The sequence below is a fragment of the Cupressus sempervirens genome, chromosome 3 (genome assembly GCF_028749045.1).
Source record: "Cupressus sempervirens isolate cs-2001-9-10 chromosome 3, ASM2874904v1, whole genome shotgun sequence".
Lineage (NCBI taxonomy): Eukaryota > Viridiplantae > Streptophyta > Pinopsida > Cupressales > Cupressaceae > Cupressus > Cupressus sempervirens.
The window spans coordinates 693,628,889-693,648,820 of record NC_143120.1 but is presented as its reverse complement, the minus strand read 5'-3'; the positions used below and the strand labels follow the sequence as shown (position 1 = coordinate 693,648,820).

At 36.3% G+C, this 19,932-nt stretch overlaps 1 protein-coding gene across 1 annotated transcript in view; it reads left to right on the top strand.

The window, feature by feature from the left end:
- LOC149568634 (uncharacterized) overlaps positions 1-19,932 on the top strand; it is a 169,704-nt gene that overhangs the window by 95,342 nt on the left and 54,430 nt on the right. Inside the window, exons 4-5 of the mRNA XM_089821499.1 lie at positions 5,784-5,894; positions 6,119-6,198. Of these exons, the coding sequence (XP_089677625.1) occupies positions 5,784-5,894; positions 6,119-6,198 (191 nt within the window). The remainder of the gene's footprint in view (positions 1-5,783; positions 5,895-6,118; positions 6,199-19,932) is intronic.

Here is a 19,932-nt window from a genome sequence, read left to right as displayed (position 1 = left end):
TCTAGCATGTCCCTTCCTAAGAACTTGCCCCTCAACTCATAATCTCTAAGCTTTATAATGAGGTCTAGAATCTTTTGGGTACAAGTGAGTAGCTTTCCACCAACTCCCATCACTTTAAACCCCCTATATCCTTCTATTTGCAACTCTCTTTTGGCTACAACCTTTTCATTAATGAAGTTATGAGAAGCACCTGTATCTATTAATGCTACCATTCACTGTCCTTCCATTACTTGCTCATCTTAAAAGTAATAATTTTTGAAAACTTGTGAGGCAAGCAAGGGTTCTGTTCTCCTTGTTTACCTCCTCATCACCAGAATGTGTCTGCTGAACTAGACTTTCAGATGCATATTCAGCTGAAAAATATCAAAACTGTTTCACCTTGGCCTTAACAGCGCACTTGTGGGAATGATTCCAAGACTCTCTACAATGGAAACATAGTTTCCTCCTGAATTCATTAAACTCCTCACTATTCAATCTGTTAGAGTCGCTTTGTGGCTGCTGTGATTCCTTATGAAATGACTACTTATCCTTGTCTCTTTTGAAGGGAAACTCCTTGAGTGAAATTTAGTCTTAGATGTTGAGGGATCCATATCCCTTGCATTCTTATGGCTAGCTGCAAGGTAGATGGGTTGAGAGCTTTAACCCATCCTCTCAGAGGATCTAATAAACCATCCATGAAAAAAGTATAACTATTGTCCTCTCCAGGATATTTGTTACTTGGATAAACAACTTCTGAAAATCTGCAATGTATGTGTCTAGTGACCCCCATTGCTTAAGTTGTGCTGGCTTGTTCAAATGCAGGTCTTGGTCCTTGTCAAATCTTGCAATCAATCTCTAATTGAACTCCTCATACAAAGTGATTCTGCCACGACTTTGGTAACCATCTTGTGATACCACCACTTGTGTAATTCCATCCAAATTTATCGCAGCAACTTAATAGCCTCCTCCAGCACGGGATTGAGCTGAAAGTAAGTATCCACTTTTTGTACCCATGCTCTGGCAGTTGTCTTCCCATACCCATCATAATAAGGTAGTGTAAGCTGATGGAGCCTAAAATTTCTAGTCACCATTTTTTGACATTTTTCCATCCTTTACAACATTTATGTCATGTTTATTAATCATTTACTTTTCTATAGTTTTAGGGGTCCCAAAGTATCACAAGTGGCTGAATCTGTGCAAGCAATAACATGTTGATAGTAGATTCAAATGATGCTGTCAACAGGCCAGATTAAGAGAGTCAACATGAAAAATTCAATGCTCTCAAATTAATCCATCTTACTGCTATTCCAATGACTTAACTCCTAGAACTCACCCTCACCTGTAAATGAGAAATATCTGCAAGTACCAAGAGTTTTCATTCAACAGACCAAAAGAAAGATAGTTCAAACATGTCGTAACTGGAAGGAGAAGTCATCAGGAATGTGTAGAATCATTACAACCCGATAAAATATAAATGAAGGAATGAATGATTCCAGATGATGATGATAACACTACAAATGATTAAGTTCATAACATGAATTGAAGTCATCGCAATTCAGGAATTCACAAATGAAATCTGGAGGTGTCTGTGCCCAGTTTTATTTTCCCTAACTATCAACTCTGCCTGTCATCACACCATATGCAGGGCAAATCAAACTGCTGTAGATGTATGGGTGCTGAGAATCTTAAAATGCAATCCAGTATGATGAAAATAAGCAGCGGTGGGTTGTACATCAACAATAATGAAGACAAGCGCAACAACCAGACACGATGCCAGGAAAAACAGTGCCAGGAGGAAGGACGCGGACATCAAGGAGGCAGTGATCAGTGTCCAGTGTTGAATCAATATCGAGAATGGCGGCATCAAATATTATCTCATCATTTTGTACCTGCAATTCGATTATGGTATTACACAGTGCCAGTTTCATGATATCTATGTGCGTTTGCTAGAAAGGATACAAGCATGTCGGGCAGATGATTTATCTTTAACAAGAGAGTGAATCATCATGACTTAAGGCATATTCAAAAGCCCAAAAGACTTACGACAATCATAAATATTAAAATGATATTCATCAGAAATGAAGTAACGTGACTAGGATGAATATAATTATCACTTAATGAAATATGTTATACAAGGTTGTAGAGTTTGTGGCGATATTATTGATTAATTAAAAGGTGTAATATAATATATGACTTTTCATTGGAAAGGTCACAAATTTACAATTAAAAGGGATATAAATAGAAGGTGGTCAAAGTTCTTTTAAAAGGCATATTCGACATCTTTTATAAGAACAAAAGCATTTATTGTATGGAGGAATAAAGAGCAACATTATGACTTTGTAATATAAATTCCATTATTTTATTTTTTATAATAAAATAAAATGTGTTTTGTTTATTTATAAATGGTATGGAGATTTAAACTGTAGATAAATTGTCTTTTGTAATTATTTTTTGGAATTCTGTATACAATTTAAATGTCAGATAAGTGGACATGGTCATTTAACATTTTAAAATTGATCATCGGAGATATTGTGAAATATTCAATCATTTCCATATTTGTGTCCAGTTTGTCTCTATACCAGAGGAGTTAAAGCTCAATCTGGACTAATTTAAGATTGCGTAATATTTTGTCTGTCACATCTTGATTATTAAATTGTTGGTAGTTCAAGTGCATAAGGACTTTATGAAGTTGTATGTGAAAATTCACTGAAGTTAACTCTATTTCTCGGATGAGCAGAGGCACTAGTCTTTCTATTATTGAAGTCAGAGAATCTATATATTCCTTCCAACAAGCATCAAATTCATTATTAACAAAACCTTATACTAAACATCCAACCATTTAAAACATTTAGCATTCAGTCTTAGTTTCATTTAGTTCAAGCACCTTGCCAGCCAGAGAACTCCAAAGCTTAAATTCTCTTTAGAAAAGCTCTGAACCAAGTGATTAGGTTCGAGGAGAACGCCTACCCGCCTAGGTGTAGCGGAGCCTAAAGTGCAGGGGAATCAAGGTAATTCTCGTTTGTTGGCCAGAACTGATTGCAGAATCCTATCGGAGAAGTGGCAGGCTCTTGGATTTCCAATCTTGCAGTTTTGGGAACCAACATAAGCTTCCTACCGTCTTATGATTCTATTTTCAGCCTCCAATGCAAGGCTGATGCTTCATTTTGACATCTATGTGAGTCTTGAAAGTTATGGCTGCTTGAAAGCAAGGCTTCCCATTATTCGCACAATCTTGTCCATTATCACCACAATTGCTTTCTTTGATATATGGTGCTCAAACCCTTTATACTTTTGGTTTGTCTTTCCAAACCTTGATTCATTTCTCCAGGGTGCAATTTCTAACTTCAGATAGACTCTTAGGGTGCAAATCCTATTTCGGTTGGACTATCCCAATCAAGGGGGGCACAAATTCATACTTCAGCTGGAATTTGTCTCCAAAGGTGTGTGCACAAATGTATGTTTGAGCTGGGATTTTAAAAAAAATGTTGGTTCAAGTGCATGTTTGAGTTGGGATTGTCAAACTAGGTGGGTGCAAAATCATATTTGAGCTGGAATATTCATGATTTTTTCCTTCTCCACAAAGAATCTTCACCTTTTTATTCAAGAATTCTTTGTTTTAACCAAGAACTTCCACTTTCAAACTTGAAATTCATATTTTGATATGGATTTTCATTCTCAAATCTTGAAATTTTCCATTTTGAAATTCGCTCTTTTGACCTCTTTATAGACTTGAAATTTCTCTTCCCCAACAAGAATTAATTGTGTTTTTTTCAACTTTCATTTTTTCTTGTCTTCTTATCCTTTACCCTTGGGTGGAAATTTCACCTTCTTATGGATTCCTTGGGAGGAATTTTGCTAGACTTGGATTTTCTTGGATGGAATGGAAAGGTTTTGGGTAGAATTTCAATTCTTATATGTATTTTTTTAGGGGAAATCATCACTTGAGCTGGACTTTTCATTTTAAACTTCAAATTTTTTCATTCAAAACTTTGAATTCCCTTCATTAAGGACTTTCGGAATTCCTCTTCTCTTCATCTCATATCTTTCTTTTTTTTGTGTATTGGATTTTCATTTCCATGTAATGTTACCATTTAGGGTTTTCAAAATATTCCATGCAACACCTTGATTCTCAACTTGGACAACATTTTCTCATCCTTTGACAACTCTTAAATTTTGTAAAGTCTTTAATAATTTTGCCTTCAATTTTCAACTTTTTCTGTTCTAAATTTCTCAACTTTTTCAACTCAATGCTTATCAGGTAAATTTCATGGTCTTGCAAGGACTTCCACATTCCAAATCTGAATTTCACATTCGAAATATGAATTTCCATGATAGTCACCATCTCATCTTGCACGAGGATTGAAAGGGAGCCTTGACTTAGAGGTGGATTTCCTAAAGGAAGTCCTCTTGAAACTTGTTGCAATTGAGACTCCATCCTTGAAAAAATTCTATATTTAGAACCACAATGGGGGAATTCCTGACTTGACACAACCATTCTAGGAGGCTAAGAAATTAAAAAATGTTGCCAACCTAAGGACAAAAGCAAACACACTAAGCTAGAAAGTGAAAGGTTCCCATTTGCAATGGGGCATGTGTGTTACAACTTACAACACAACACTTACAATTTGAAATTCTAAATTATGAAATTAATGATGTTTATTTTCAACACAAGTTAGAAACTTAAAATAAAGAGGGGGTTTTACAATGGGGTGTGTGTGTTTACAACACAACACTTCCAATTTAAAACTCCAAGTTATGGAATTGATGATGCTAATTTTCAATGCCGAGTAACTGATGCAAGGCACAAGTAAATATGATAAATCACATACTAGCAACGAATATCTATCATGCATTTTCCAGAAAAACTTGTATACTCCTCGAAGAAACAGGTTAAGAGAAAGAAAGCTTACAATACATGTTGCATGAAGATGTCTTACTATCCCATAACTTAACCTCTGAACACTTGAATGAAAGATGACATTTGCAAAGTTAGTTGAGACTAAAAAATTGATATCTTATTTTTCTGGAAGCTTCAGGCTGCAATGCTCGAGCTTTGAAATATATGTTTTTGGATAGGAAAACAAAGGTATGCCAGTCCTGTAATACATAAATTTACATTAAGCCATACTGTTTCTTATCCATCTTTCTTAACACTGCTTTAAAAAAATTGAAAATGGTTTTCTTTATTCAAAGGATGGACACGAGGGCGAATGTCCAACTATCCCTAGAAAGATGAAGTGATGCATAGACATCTCCCAGGTCATGTCACAGATGGCCGGGCATCCCTCAGGTCTTGTGAGGTGTCATGATGTCTCCAAGCCCGCTTGATAATAGTGGGACATCCATTTTCTTTTGTCCCTAAATAAGGATGCTCTGGATGATGCCTCGAGGACTTCCGTGTCTATGATCAGAGTCTCAGAGATGGCTAGGAATGCTTCATACATCCACACTCTCTGAAAGGCAGACATGTGGGTTCATCTCTTGTGTATCTGGAGTTACATTTACCATGTTCACTGTTTTTTCTCTACAATCCAAATTTTGCTGATGCATTTTGTACTGTTCCTTTGTTATTTATACATCTTTGACTTGTAAGAAAGGTGGATGTGCTACATTTCCTAGACCATTTTCCCAGGTTCTCATTATGAAACATGTACTTGAAAATAAACGTGGATGATTTTGTTTCATTTGCATGTCTTTTTGGAGAATTTTCCCGTGTTATTCATTTATGGTCAATTTTCTTTGTTATGTATAATCAGATGTAAGACCATTATTTTTAATCTTTGAAGTTTGTGTTACCTCTACAGCTATTGTTGGTGACATTACTCCTTCAGATGGCATACCTAAAGAAGAAAAAAGCAGGAGAGAAAGGGAAGCTCTGGATGAGATGTGCCAGATTCTTGGCGGAGGATCAAGAGGTATTTTCAATAAAAGATTTCCAATTTGTTTTTGATCTTTGGAGGTGCAGTGGCTTCATATCCATGACACCTTTGTATTTTGAGAGGTTGATGTGCAAACAATGGTTGCATTTAGTCTTAATCTCAAGGAATGTTGAACCATACAGATTTCAATTAGTTTGTAACAATAGATAAGATTTCCAAAAGCTTAAGAAGTACTAATCTTTGTAGGATTCACTGTACAGCTGAAGAAATTAGGGACTTGTGGAATGACTATGAAAACAACTCTTCTCTAGAAGCAAATCTGGTAAAAGACTTTGACAAGGTATGTCTTCTTGTGTATGATTAAATAACTGAAAAAGTTTTGGAGCTAATTTTTTAAATTAACACTGTAAGGATGCAAAATTTTGTTCGTCATTCTTCAAGTGATCAGGCCACGATTTGATAATATTATTGTTGCACAAATTTAAATGAATATTTTCTCTTAATCCATTATGAGTAGATTTCAAGCATAAGCATGTTTTACTAATTGTTAGTGATTTTATTTGCATTAAGATTACAATAAATAACCTTTCTACATGTATAAATAATAATAGCTATTGTCCTAGTTGTCTTTTCATTCTTTCAAAATTGTAATGTATTTTGGCTCTTCTTTCGGTGGCACTACATTTGTATTTTGAATTTGTATTCATATTAGTTTTCTTTGTCTCTACTGTTGACATTTTTAGGGTGGTTTTTGTAATGATATTAGTCGGCACGAATGCAGTTTCTACTGAGGTATTATAGTATATGAAATACCACTTCAAATATTGCCGTATGAAGAGATTATTAACTTTAGAGACACTATATGTGAGTGAGCACTTCCATAATATTAGTTTTGTTGGTTTTACTTTTATGCTGCATGACTTGCTTGGTCATCTGTGGGCATGGATATCTATTACATGAATGAGGTTTGGCAGTGTTATCACTGCAAATAGGAATGTGCAAAACTTAAATATCCTTTATTTAATAATTTTATAAGCAATGAGATATATCTATACCAGATAGGCTCAATAATATCCTTCTGCATTGTGGGGTTGTGTTCCACTTAGGATGCTTGCACATGGTTGTCATTATGAAGGGTGGTCTTGATAATGATATATTTGTACACTTCTAAATTGGCTTTGCGCCCGTTGCAAATATATAGACTATAGGTTATGTTAGCAAATTTGCGTTAGTTCATGCCCTTCTGTAGTAATGTGGGATTTGAAATACAGATACCATATTTACTTTTGCATGTGCACAGAGATCAATTCCTTTAGCTTTTGAGTTTGTTACCTAACATATGTGAGTCAGTCCTTCCATGGGCATTCTTCTCTAATTGACGACATCCAATGGCCATAGCCTTGTATTCATTGGAATCACACTCATTTGCATCTACCCCTTTATTCATAGGATACAAGGTAGCAAATTATCCTTTAGTAGCATGTGGTTTATTGCCAACTTTGAAGTCCAAAGTTGTATGGAATGGAACATATTCCTCATTAACTTGGATCTCCATTACCATGCCATTTTAGTTGTAGTCTTAAGTGTCCACAAATGGTAAATGCCTGTTCATGATAAGACCCATAACACATATATAGGTACATAAACTTTATGTGTGAATAGCATTAGTGCTATCTGGGTTCTTCATTGCTTTCTAGAATCTGTCTCATAGTGTTTGTCTAACCCATCTCTGGTGTATTCAAGTGATCATTTGATGATAGAATGTACTGTGTATCAAAGAACCTCTCACTATCCACAGTGCTTACCATAAGTCATCTCTCTTACAATATTGTCTAATCCATCTCTAATGTATTTGAAGTTTTCAGCAATGTTTTATGATGGTAAAAATTGATGCAAAATTAAGCATCATACTTGTCATAAAGTCTACCATCAATAAATAATAAGACAATTTATTTCATGAGACAAAAAAATCTTATTTTATAATCACTATTAAATTGCATGATATAAAGTTTTCCCATAACTTCCCCATCTGAAAAAAATGGATTCTTTAAGAGCATACACCTTACTGTGGATTAGCTGAGAAGATATATATAATTTTCAATTCCAACGGGCCACTGTTCTTAAAAAAGCAAGAGTTTTTTAAATATACAGTCTATGCAGAGTAATAAAAACAGAAAATACACATTGATAATTACCAAAGGGTTTTCCTAATGCTATTTGATCACTCCAAACCAACTTTAGAAATGCAAGATTATTATTGCTAAATGTATTCCATGAAACAACTGATAAGAACATTTCTTAAGAGAGAAGAATCCTGACCATTAATCTTAAAGAGCATACACCTTACTGTGGATCAGCTGAGAAGATGTATATAATATGCAATTCCAACAGGCCACTGTTCTTAAAAAATCAAGAGTTTTTTTAAATATGCAGTCTATGCAGAGTAATAAAAAACAGAAAATACACATTGATGATTACCAAAGTTTTTTCCTAATGCTATTTGATAACTCCAAACCAACTTTAGAAATGCAAGATTATTATTGTTAAATGTATTCCATGAAACAACTGATAAGAACGTTTCTTAAGAGAGAAGAATCCTGACCATTATCTATGACCAAATGGAGTAATGAATGTGTATTTTAGCTATTTTGACTAACATTTCACTTTTGAGATCTGAACAAAAAATAACTTGCGACAATTAGAAAACAATGCATACACAACAACAAATGCATTCAAATCAAACATTGTACTTGTCATTAATGATACCAACACTTCAACAAGACACAGTTTGTTTCATCAACTTTCATGCATTGTCACAAAAATTGTTGGGTCTCACAGTTATAGAGTACAAGAAGGCCAAAATTAGGTTTGTTGATTTGTGTCACAGTACATCGCGAATTTGGTAATTAAGGCTAATATTTTCACATGTTATATTTGTAAATTTTTTATATATCGTGCTTTATAGAATTATCAACGTTTTCCAAGTTTGAAGGGGATGGGACTTTGGGTTCTACAAATTTTTCTAGACTTTGGGGACAATGGGTGGATGATTGTTAAAATGATGTGTACAAATAAAAATAAAAATAAAAAATATTTAAAATAAAATTTATAGTAATTAAAACTATGTTGCATGGGTGCTAGTACCCATACAACTGGGTGCGTGGTGGGTATTGGTACACATAACCAAGTACCGGTTACTCATTGGGTACTCAGTGGAGAGCATCATAACTAATGGCCTTGATTAAGATTTTTGATTTTTGTTTCAGTTTTTGTTTGTGTCTGATCTTACTGTTTATCAAGATTAATTCAATATGTAATCATTTTGAAACTTTGATACAATACTGATTAATAGTAAACTTCATCACTCTTCAAGCCAGAAGTTATCATTTGCAATATGTCAATGTTATATGATTTCTGATCATCTTATTCGTGTGTAAAGTTTGCCTTCTCTGTCATGCCTCTATATATTTAGCATATATTTATATTATTATTACAAAAATATTGCAAATCTGAAACTGAAAATAATACAGTACATCTGCAAACTTTATCACTGTTCTTGTTTTGAAAACTCGTTGTCATGAATTTTTAGATTTTCTATAAAATATTAAATTATATTAAAATTTTTGACATACCCAAGCGCCCCTGTTCACTGTTCGCTATTTTGAAAAATAGACATACCAATACCCATATTTGCATCCTTAGTACCTAAGCACCCCTGTCCCCATGTAACCTTGATTTAAAATAAGTATAAAATTAAAAAATCAAAAAACAATCTAGCATTAAAAAACTAAAGACACTATATCACTTCCCCATTTTAAGATAGAACATTAATAATAATTAAATAAGATAATATTATTAAATAAATAATGATAATAAAACCATATATACAGTTAGTATTAAAATCTAAAAAAAGAAATATTAATAAAATATTATAATATAAATAATTGTTTAATGAAATGTAAAAGTAAATAACAATAATATGATATAATTTATTATCAATAAAATAAGATAAACAATAATAAAATTGCAATGAACAAATAAATAAATCAAATTAACAAGGGACAATGTTGTAGAAAGTACGTTACCTTTCTAAATGGGATTTAATAATAAATTGTACAAAGATAAAATAAATAAGTAAATAAATAATATAATATAAAATAATATAAGCTAGAACTAAATCTAATAAAAGGTCAAGCGATATGTAATAAAGAGATGTGACTTCATCAAACAAAGATATAAGAGGGAGGAGATTTCATTTGAAAAAGAGAACAAGAGGAAAAATGGAGGAGCTAAAGAAGGATTAGGATTTAATAATAAATTGTACAAAGATAAAATAAATAAGTAAATAAATAATATAATATAAAATAATATAAACTAGAACTAAATCTAATAAAAGGTCAAGTGATATGTAATAAAGAGATATGACTTCATCAAACAAAGACATAAGAGGGAGGAGATTTCATTTGAAAAAGAAAACAAGAGGAAAAATGGAGGAGCTAAAGAAGGATTAATAGAAAAAGAAAGGAATGTGAAGAAAATAAGTGATTTTTTTAAAAGACAACAATGATGAAAGGATGTGTGATGATCCTTTCTGAGAACTTGTTTATTTTCCTCAAAAAATCCCTAATTAGAATTTGGGTTGTGGCTATAAATAGCAACTTGTAATACTTCATACTGAAAAAGTGCCATGATCATATATAATTGGACATATATATATACACACACACACACATATACATATATGTATATGTATCTTTACATATGTATATATATCTATATGTATATATATGTATATTACAAATAACCAATATAATTAAAAATATATGTCTTCCTTTTATCTTATAACAACTAAGGTCTTATACTCTTAAAACCCTTGTCTTTGGTGCCCCACCTATAATATCAGCCTTGTAATGATCACAGTTAGTCAATTTAATGTGATATTTTTACTCTCCTTAATACTTTCCCTTTTTGATACTTTTCTTGGCTTGGTCAAATATGTGTTATTTTGCACTTTTTGTTATTGACCTCCTTTAAAATTACTCCACTTGGAAATGGCTTTGAGGGTCTATATGTACTATTCAGTCTTTGATTTGAATTATATTTTTTGGTCACCTCTTTTACTCGTATTTCCTTTGTTACCATTAATGAATTTTAGCTCTTAATGCCACCCAATTTACGGGGATACTTGCTTTTTTGTTAGTTGTATTGACCTTTCCAATGTCTAGCGGATCATGTACTTGTTCTTTATTCAATTCTTCTAATGCTCAGCAGTGTATTTTGCTCTGTCGATATTTCCTTATATCTACCGTTATCTCCCTTATTCCTCCCTTTACCTTTAATTCCGACGATTTCTATTCTTTTTTGGTTTGGTCTTCAATCAGAATTATATTATGGTTTCACCCGTCCTTTGAGCTCCCTATAATCTTTGACTTTTCTAACTTCTTTTTGTTGTTTCTAAAACTGACGCCTTAAGACATATTAAATGGTCACATACACATATCTGTGTGTGTTGTGACACCACCAATAGGATTGATGTGTCCCCATATGGGTCTCGCCTGTCCAAGGTATTATTATGAAATAGGTTTACAATAGAATTGTAATCGTTTAATATGAGCTTTTATACGGTGATTAAATATTATTATAATAGAATTTTATATGGAATTATATATATTATTAATATAAATAATTAGATAATAATTATATATTACTATTGTTTTGAATATGATAAATTTATGATTGAATATGATAGAAAAGATTATATATATATATATTCTCATATGGTTGTGGATAATGTTGTGAACCTTAAATATGGATTTTCTTTTGATGATTGGGGAATGTAATGATTCATTGGTTCACTAGGGTTGTTACATATTTGAGTATTTACATAAGATGATGATAGTACTAATATTAATCATACGACATACTTTATTATATTTTAAATTAGTATAATTGTGGAATCTCATTTTAAGAGAGTCATGATCGTTTGCCCTTTACAAAATTGAGGATATCCTCAAGCAATGACAATTTATGCAAATCTCTCATGTAGAGTCAGTGCATGCAAAAAAATGCATATGTGAAGTACATGTAGAGTGGAAATATTACTCAAGCTTACAGAGATATGCTAATCATACAAAATAACACAATGGAGATACATATAAAGTAAAACGTAGAATGTACCATTAATACTACCATACCAATAGGCAAGGAAATGGTTTCTTTATTAACACCAAAAACAACATGCGTACATTGATAATATTGCAAGTACTTATAGAAGGGTCACCTCATAACTACCCAACCCGACTAGCTTTAACAAGTACTAAACATAATAGGTACTTTATTCCAACTACATCTATCCCCCACAAAAATGAAGTCTTCTAGACGACTACTGAACATAAAAATAACAAAAAGAAGTTTGACTTCAAGAAGAAGGATGGGAGGGCATCCGTTTGCTCGAAGCTCCCCATAGCCATTGCAAATCCCATTCAGTTGTCTTTTGTTTTGTTCGAACACCCTACAGTACCCTTAAAGTGTCCATCTTCTTGGTTTCCGCTATGGCAATCTTGCCCTCCAATTCGACTTTCTCTAGTTTCCAGGCTTCCTACATTGCAACTTTTTCGGCTTCCCATTGATGTTGAAGATTTTGCCTTTCTAGCCCCCATGCCTTAGCCAGGCTTGTTTTCTGTTGAAGCTCCAAGAAGGTTCCCCGAAAGACAACTTCCATAGTTGCAAGGGCCTCCATGAGAGGTGGCGATTGTTCCTGTCCACTAGAAATGATAGAACTGCTTGCCCACGTAGTGGCCATGTCCTCCTCTGAATATCCATCTTACTCAAATAGTCCCCAGTCTTTATGGCAGCCAGTCTACATAAACGTGGCCAATGCTTCCGCTACTGTTATAACAACTTCCAAATTTTGAGACCTAGCCTGCTGCATGAGCTCCCTAGTAGAATGCTCCATGCCATGCAACTCGGTGAGAAACAACTCTGCCTTGGCTGCAAAAGAGGCAGTATCTGGGGGTTCCCCACACTGGCTTTGTATCTCTACCTGTTCCTCAGCAACTACTAGTAGAGAGGAAGACACCATGCCTTAGCCTTCTCCAGGATAGTATCCACCATAGCCATGGTCATCATACTTTCCTGAGTGTGGATTTTCCCTTGTTGTTTATCCACTGCTCCTATTGGCTGTACCACGAGAGCAACTGGATGTACTACTTCTGGCCCTAGAGGTGTTTGCAACCTCACTTTATGTGCACACTTTGTCTAGCATCTCAAATCTATTACTTTAGTACGAGAGTGTTGTTCCGAATATATTATTGGTGCCATCCTTGGAAGTGATATTTTGGAAGCCCCCTATGTTGGAATTTGTTGCCTGCTGCTTGCTCCTTCCTCGACTCTTGCCTGATTTGGTTCAAAGCTATCTGCAACAGTTCCTTCGAGATCAGTCATGTTATGGTATATCTCTGGAGATTTTGATATTCCAGTTGGAAATGGCCCCTCTGTAGGTGGTAAAAAAGTAACTTCCTGTGGAGTCCCTGTAGGTGACTTAGACGGATTTTTGCCTCCTGTGAGTCTGAGAAAGATGAATCCATATTGCTGCCCTCCCCTTTGGAACTCTCTTCGTCCTCTTCATTCTCTTCGAGTGTCTCAACCACAACTACCTATTTCAGTCTCTTTTTCTTTGGTTTGTCCCCATTGTGAGGTCCTGCACTTATGGTATCCATATGGAGTCAGTATGTCATAGCAGGCTTGTAGGGTTCCACCCTATTCGCCGGTATCAATTTCCCTTGGTGCTTGCTGCTCACCTGAGTCTGTACTGCTTCTAAGAATAAGGCCATGGCATGATGGGGCATGTAAAAGGCTTTGTGTTTCAACTCCATGAATTCTTGAAGTTTGTCAGAAAGAAATTTAGCCCAGTTATACGCCTGTCCTTTATACACTCCATCCACTACAGGAAACATCCAAAGAGCAATGTCAAAAGTGCGGCTGTTGGCTGTAAGCTTACTTTTCACCAAATCTACAATACACCGTCATTCATCATTTAGAATGAAAATTTTCTTGAAACCCCCTACTGTTCTTCAGAATTTCTTCCCATTCTAGATTTGTAAGATTTGTTTGGCACATTAATTTAAACCACTTTTTCTTATCTTCTATTGTCATAAGGGTTTTTTTCTAGTTCTTGCCCTCTATTGGGAATTCCGAAAACCCTATTTATTTCTTTTGCTAAATAAGAAACTGTCACCTATTGCGGAAACACTGTTCTAAGGATTTAGAACATAATCTCTCATATCCTGTGATTAAATTCCGTAGGATAGGTTCAAATTCTTTTAATTCAAAAATTGGCATGAAAATTATTTTGTCTACCTTTGTTGTGCACAACGCCTTCTTCAGAGGATGATCAGCTTCTGCCTTCTCCCACCAGGTCCTGCACTCGCTTCCCATCACACTTTCAAACATGATATTCTCAACGGTGATTTTCTGTCCCATTTTCCCTTTGCTTCTTGTCGTCTTCCTTGTCTCCTTCTTGGCTTTTAGTGTGGCAGGTTTCTTTTGTTTGGAGTTAATAATGTTCCCTCTGCTTGGGTTTCTTATGCTTAATTTCATCATTGTGTGTTGGTGCGTCAATTCCAAAATTTCCTTAACTGTTTGTATATGCCACCTATACCAATGATTCCTGTGACGTGATTGCTTGTAACAAACTTCCACATGTGGCAATGTGGTATGGACCAGGTGTGTATCTAGAAAGCCACCATACGGCCCTGAGCTTCCTCTTGTCTTGGAACTGATAAGTACGGCTGTTCTTCTTTTCAATGCCTCCTGTATAGATGGTTTTTGCTATAGTATGCGTACGAATGCTTCTTCTTGTACTGACCTTTCCTCCTTTGCCTCCCGTATGGAAGCTGTACATACTTCCTTTTGTGTCCCTCATGCAAATGCTGTACTTCCTTCTGTACCTCTCGTACGGATGCCATACTTAATCCCTTTTGTGCCACTCATACGGATGCTTCATGTATTGCTGTCTCCCTTACTGCTACCTGTCATACTGCTGCCTGCCGTACGAATGTCTGCCGTACAAATGCCTGCTGTACGCATGCCCCCTTTGCCTATACTCTCTTGTTCCGCTATACTTCACTATTCGTTCGTACTGTTGGGCCTTCTGTCTAGAAGTGTCTTCGTATGACCACATCTTCCTCCTTTTGTACTGTCGTTCCTTCCTGATGTATGGTTGCTGCTTCTACTGCTATGTTAATTATGGTGATAATTTGTGGCTTAGTCTATTTATATGGACTAGGTTTAACTCTTTCTCCTTAGTCACTTTTTGCTTTTCTTACTTGTTTCTTTTTTTCTTCTATACTTATAATGTAGCTATTTGTTTGTTTATTCCTTTCTTCTTATGTTTTTAACTTAGACCCGTTCACTAGGTTTGATACGTTTATTATCTAGAGTAGATAACCTTATTGCCCCATTCTCTTTATACTTCATGCACCCCTCCAGGTAGCTTTCTTCCGACTGAGATTCTTGCATTTGCAACATATTACATTCTGCATGGAAAACTTCGTAGTTTCCTATTTTCCAGTGGAATAATCCATTAAGGGAACTTGTGTCGTCATCTGAGCATTCTCCTAGTCTGAGTACTCCTTCCTGATCTGGTTCCATCCCTTCACAGTCTTCTCCTTTGGAGTCTGATGCCAAGTCCTGACTTACTGACTAGTTCGATCTATGATGTACTTTCTTCCTTCAGACTCAATAGATAGAGTGTTCCTTTTCCAATTATGGTTAGCTTTCCTTGGACCAACCATCCTCTGCCTAATAAAGCATCGTACCCTTTCTTCTCTAAAGTGATAGCCAAAAAATCCAGAACAAACTGTTGTGTACCAACTACGACTTTTTGTCCCATCAAGGTTCCTATACTCTTGATTCCACGTTGGTTGGCTCCTGCTAGTTGAAATGTCAATGGCTAAAGTGTAGGTTTCCCTATTTCCTTCCATGCTTCTTCTGATAAAACATTTACGCTGGAACTTCCTTCAACAATGGTATTTGAAAGCTTGCACCCTAATATTTGCATCTCTACTATGGCTAGTGTTCTCCCCATTCCTATCGTGAATAGGGTATTGTCTTCTGTCTATACTTCTCCTTCCTTCTCTTTCTTTGAGGTTGTTCCTTTTAGGTTTGCCCCCTGCGCTACTTGCAATTGGGGTAATGTTTCTAATAAATCAGAGATTTTTACTGGGATAGTGGTTTCCAGTACTTGCCTCACAATATTTGGTACATCCCTATTGGAAGTAGGTTTTTTTGGCCCTGTCTTTCCTTCCTCTCCAATGCTATCTTGATTGTTGTTCTTTGCTTCCTGAAATCTTTTCCTCTCTATAGCAGCATCTAGATAGGTTAATTTTCTAGCTTGCATCCTAGTGACTGTAAGAATCTTGCCTTCTGGATCTTCAATATCTAACATATTTACCCCCTTCTATCTCGGGCAATTCACATCCTCATGATTGCCTAGCCCACACCATTTACAGAGCTTCCCTCCATTTTTTCCTCCTCCGCGTTGGCAATCTCATGCAAAATTTCCCCATTCATTGCATCTCCTACATTGGATCATAGGCCTCCCTTTGGAATCATACTAGATTGGACGCCGGGGCATGTTGTTAGTGCTATTGTTGTTGCTATTATTATTACTTCCTCTTCTGTTATATCTGTATCTCCCTAGTGAGGCTTCCATATTTGCATTTTTGGGAGGGGTGGAGGGTGGTGTAGATTGCTCTGCTTGAGTAAGCAATACTTGAGCGCTCCATGTTTTTTAATTGTAGGGACAATCTTTAATTGCCTGCCCTAGTACTAGACAAATTTTACAAAATGCTTTCTTTGGGCAAGCTCTTGTTGTATGGCCTTCTTTTTCATGGTCAGTGCACCAAAGTTCCCTCCCTTCTTTCCTTTCTTCCTTACTCCCTACCACTTCCTTCATCAAGCGCCTCAGGTCTTTTCTCAGGGCTTGGATGGTTTTGGATTCTTCTTCGCTTTCTTCAGAACTTTCACTCGCGCTTCCATGTCTTCATGCCTTGGAAGTTTTGTTCTCGCTTTCTATGTCCATTGCACGAGTACACGCATCCCCAAAGGTTGCTGGTGCAACTATTTTCATCTTTTTCCTAAGGGACCGTGTTAATCCTTCAATGGACCATCTTTTCTTTAGCCCATCCGCAGGCTTGTCAAGTTTCCCTATTAGCTCTTTTAGCCTTCTACTACAGGTTTTAACGGAGTCACTCTTTGCTTGTCTTTTGTTATAAATCTCCGTTACTATTTCATCATCATCCCTCAGGAGTTTGAATTCTTCCTCAAAGGCTATGCGGATATTACTCCATGTGTTTCTCATTGCTACCTCCAGATCGGTATACCCCTTAGTGTGGTAGGGAAAGCTTTTAGCCACTCAGCTGGGTCATTTGCTCCATTGGCTTGCCATATTGTTATGCATGTTATACAGTGGTGGGCATGTTATGCAGTGGTGGGCGGGGTCATCCGAGCCATCCCTTGTGAACCTTGGCAATTTGTGTTTGTCTGTTGCCATTATGTGGATCTTTTTCCCTCCTTGTAAAACACTTCAGATGGAACTCTTCCTCCCGATGGAACACTTCCTCCCGATGAAACTCTTCCTCCTAGTGGAACTCTGCCTCCTGATGGAACACACCCTCCCGATGGAATACCTCCTTTCGATGGAACACTTCCTCCTGAGGGAACACTTGCTCTTGATGGAACACTTCCTCTTGATGGAACTCTTCGTCCCAATGGAACAATTCCTCCCTACAGAACACTTCCTCCCGATGGAAATCCTCCTCCTAGTGGAACACTTCCTTTCGATGGAACACCTCTTGATGGAACACCTCCTCTCGACTGGAAGTTTGCTCTTGAGGAGGAACTACTAAAAGTATCCTCTTCTTCTTGACTTTGCTCTTTTAGGAGATCTCTCCCTGTAAGTGTCTCTGGATTTCTGTATCCTAACTTCCTTGATGGTGTCTCCGAGATGACCAAATTTGCTATACCTACGATTGTATGCTCGATCAACCCTTCTTGGATTCTCGTGGAATCCCCTTGTCCTCCCCTCAAGTTACAACATCTCTCCTCTTGCTGTTGGAGACATAGTATCCTCAAGGTGACTTCTTCCTCAATTTCTTCTCCTTCTGCCTGCTTGGGATATATATTTGGAATCAAGGGCATGAATCAGTTTCATTGTCTTTTCTCTTTTACTCATAACAAATTGCGTGCTAACAGGCGAAAAATCTCTCCCAAGAGATTGTACAACGCTGGTAGTACTGAAAGTTCATCGCGTATCGTACCTTAAGGGATTGTTCTCTCATGGGCTTCCCTTTGTACATACTGATCAACTACAATTTCCCAGGTTGTCACCAGATCACGTGTCAATTGATCTTCCTTGGTTATTTCCTCTTCTCGTCACTATTTGTTACTTGGATGAGCGGTACAAAGGTCCTTCCTATTACTCCATCCTGTCGACCTCCAAGTTCAGACTTAGGCAACGGCGCCAAAAATGAAGAGTGGAAATATTAGTAAGTTTATAGAGATATGCTAATCATACAAAATAACACAATTGAGATACATATAAAGTAAAACATAGAATGTACCATTAATACTACCATACCAGTAGGCAAGGAAATGTTTTCTTTATTAACACCAAGGCATGTGTACATTGACAATATTCCAAGTACTTGTAGCGCATTCCCTCCTAACTACCCAACATGACTAGCTTTAATAAGTACTAGACATAATAGGTACTTTATTCTGACTACAATATACTAATGCAAAAAGACACTAGGAAAATACGAAGTAGACACATGAATGCATGAAGCGTACACAATGTAGACACGAAGCAAACACATTGATGCGTGAAGATATGAAGTAGACACACATTGTATACTTATCCTATTTACAAAACTGTGTTATGCTTTTGATTATGAATCCTGCAACCACCAAGTAAACAACAATACATACATATATAGAATCTTTAAAGAAAACTAGATTCATGATAAGGTAGTTCAAGTCAATCCCATACTATAATTTTTCCAATTTTGCTAGCATCGGAGTTTCAAGGATTAGCCTATTATTTTGATCCTCGTAGGCTAATTATTGTGGATAGAGGGTCTTCTGAGGCAGTGGCTTGGTTGGGGAATGTCTTGTCTTCTCCACAATTCAGTAAGCTACAGGTTGGTCACTTCATTTGGGCTTAGATTTGTGTACTTACTATTTGTGGTAATTTGGGTGTTGATTGAGATGGACCTTTTTTATTTTTGGAAAGTGCATTTGGTCACATGGAGAAATAATAGGTATAACTTCTACTTCAGTTGTGGGTCACAAGGGAGCAAGTTGATGCTTCCACATAATTTCTATTGCACAAAGTCCTTCATGGAGAATCTATTGGAGAGTTCAGATGTGCAGGAGGATTAATACAGAGTGTCTGAGGGTACTCTCATCCGAGGCTCTCATGTTATTCAGAGGTTGGTGGGAAAAATTGTAGAGACTCTGTCTACTATGCTTCCCTACAAGGATTTCGTGGTTGGATTTGTTGAGAGGATTGACCAAGATCCTACTCGACTAGTAGTTTGAAGTCAGAGATTGGAGCCATCTCTTGATTCCCAGTTTGATAATGATGAGCCCTTGACAGAGATCGGGAGTTTTTATTGGCATTACACTGTGACGAGTGCTCATCACTTTTCTTTTGACCCACAGGTAGAGCATTTGGTTTTAGGTCAGTGTGGGTTAGCTCCAATTTCATACCATCCATTATGGGATGGGTTAGCACCATCTTTTGCAGATGGGATTGACAGTTGCAAGTTAGACCCCTCGCAGTATCTTCACACCCAAGACAGCTTGGCAGATGTTGGAATTAGTGGTAGTGTTTCAGGTACTTATGGTTGTTACTATCTCCACAATACAGTTGGGTGTGAGTGTTAGTTTGATGGGAGCTTAGGTGTGGACAGAGTTGGTATGTCAGTTGGGTTGAGTTCTAATGAGTTGTTGCCTTCATCAGTGCTTACAATCAATTTTCAGATGATTTTGATGTTGATGTCCATTGTTT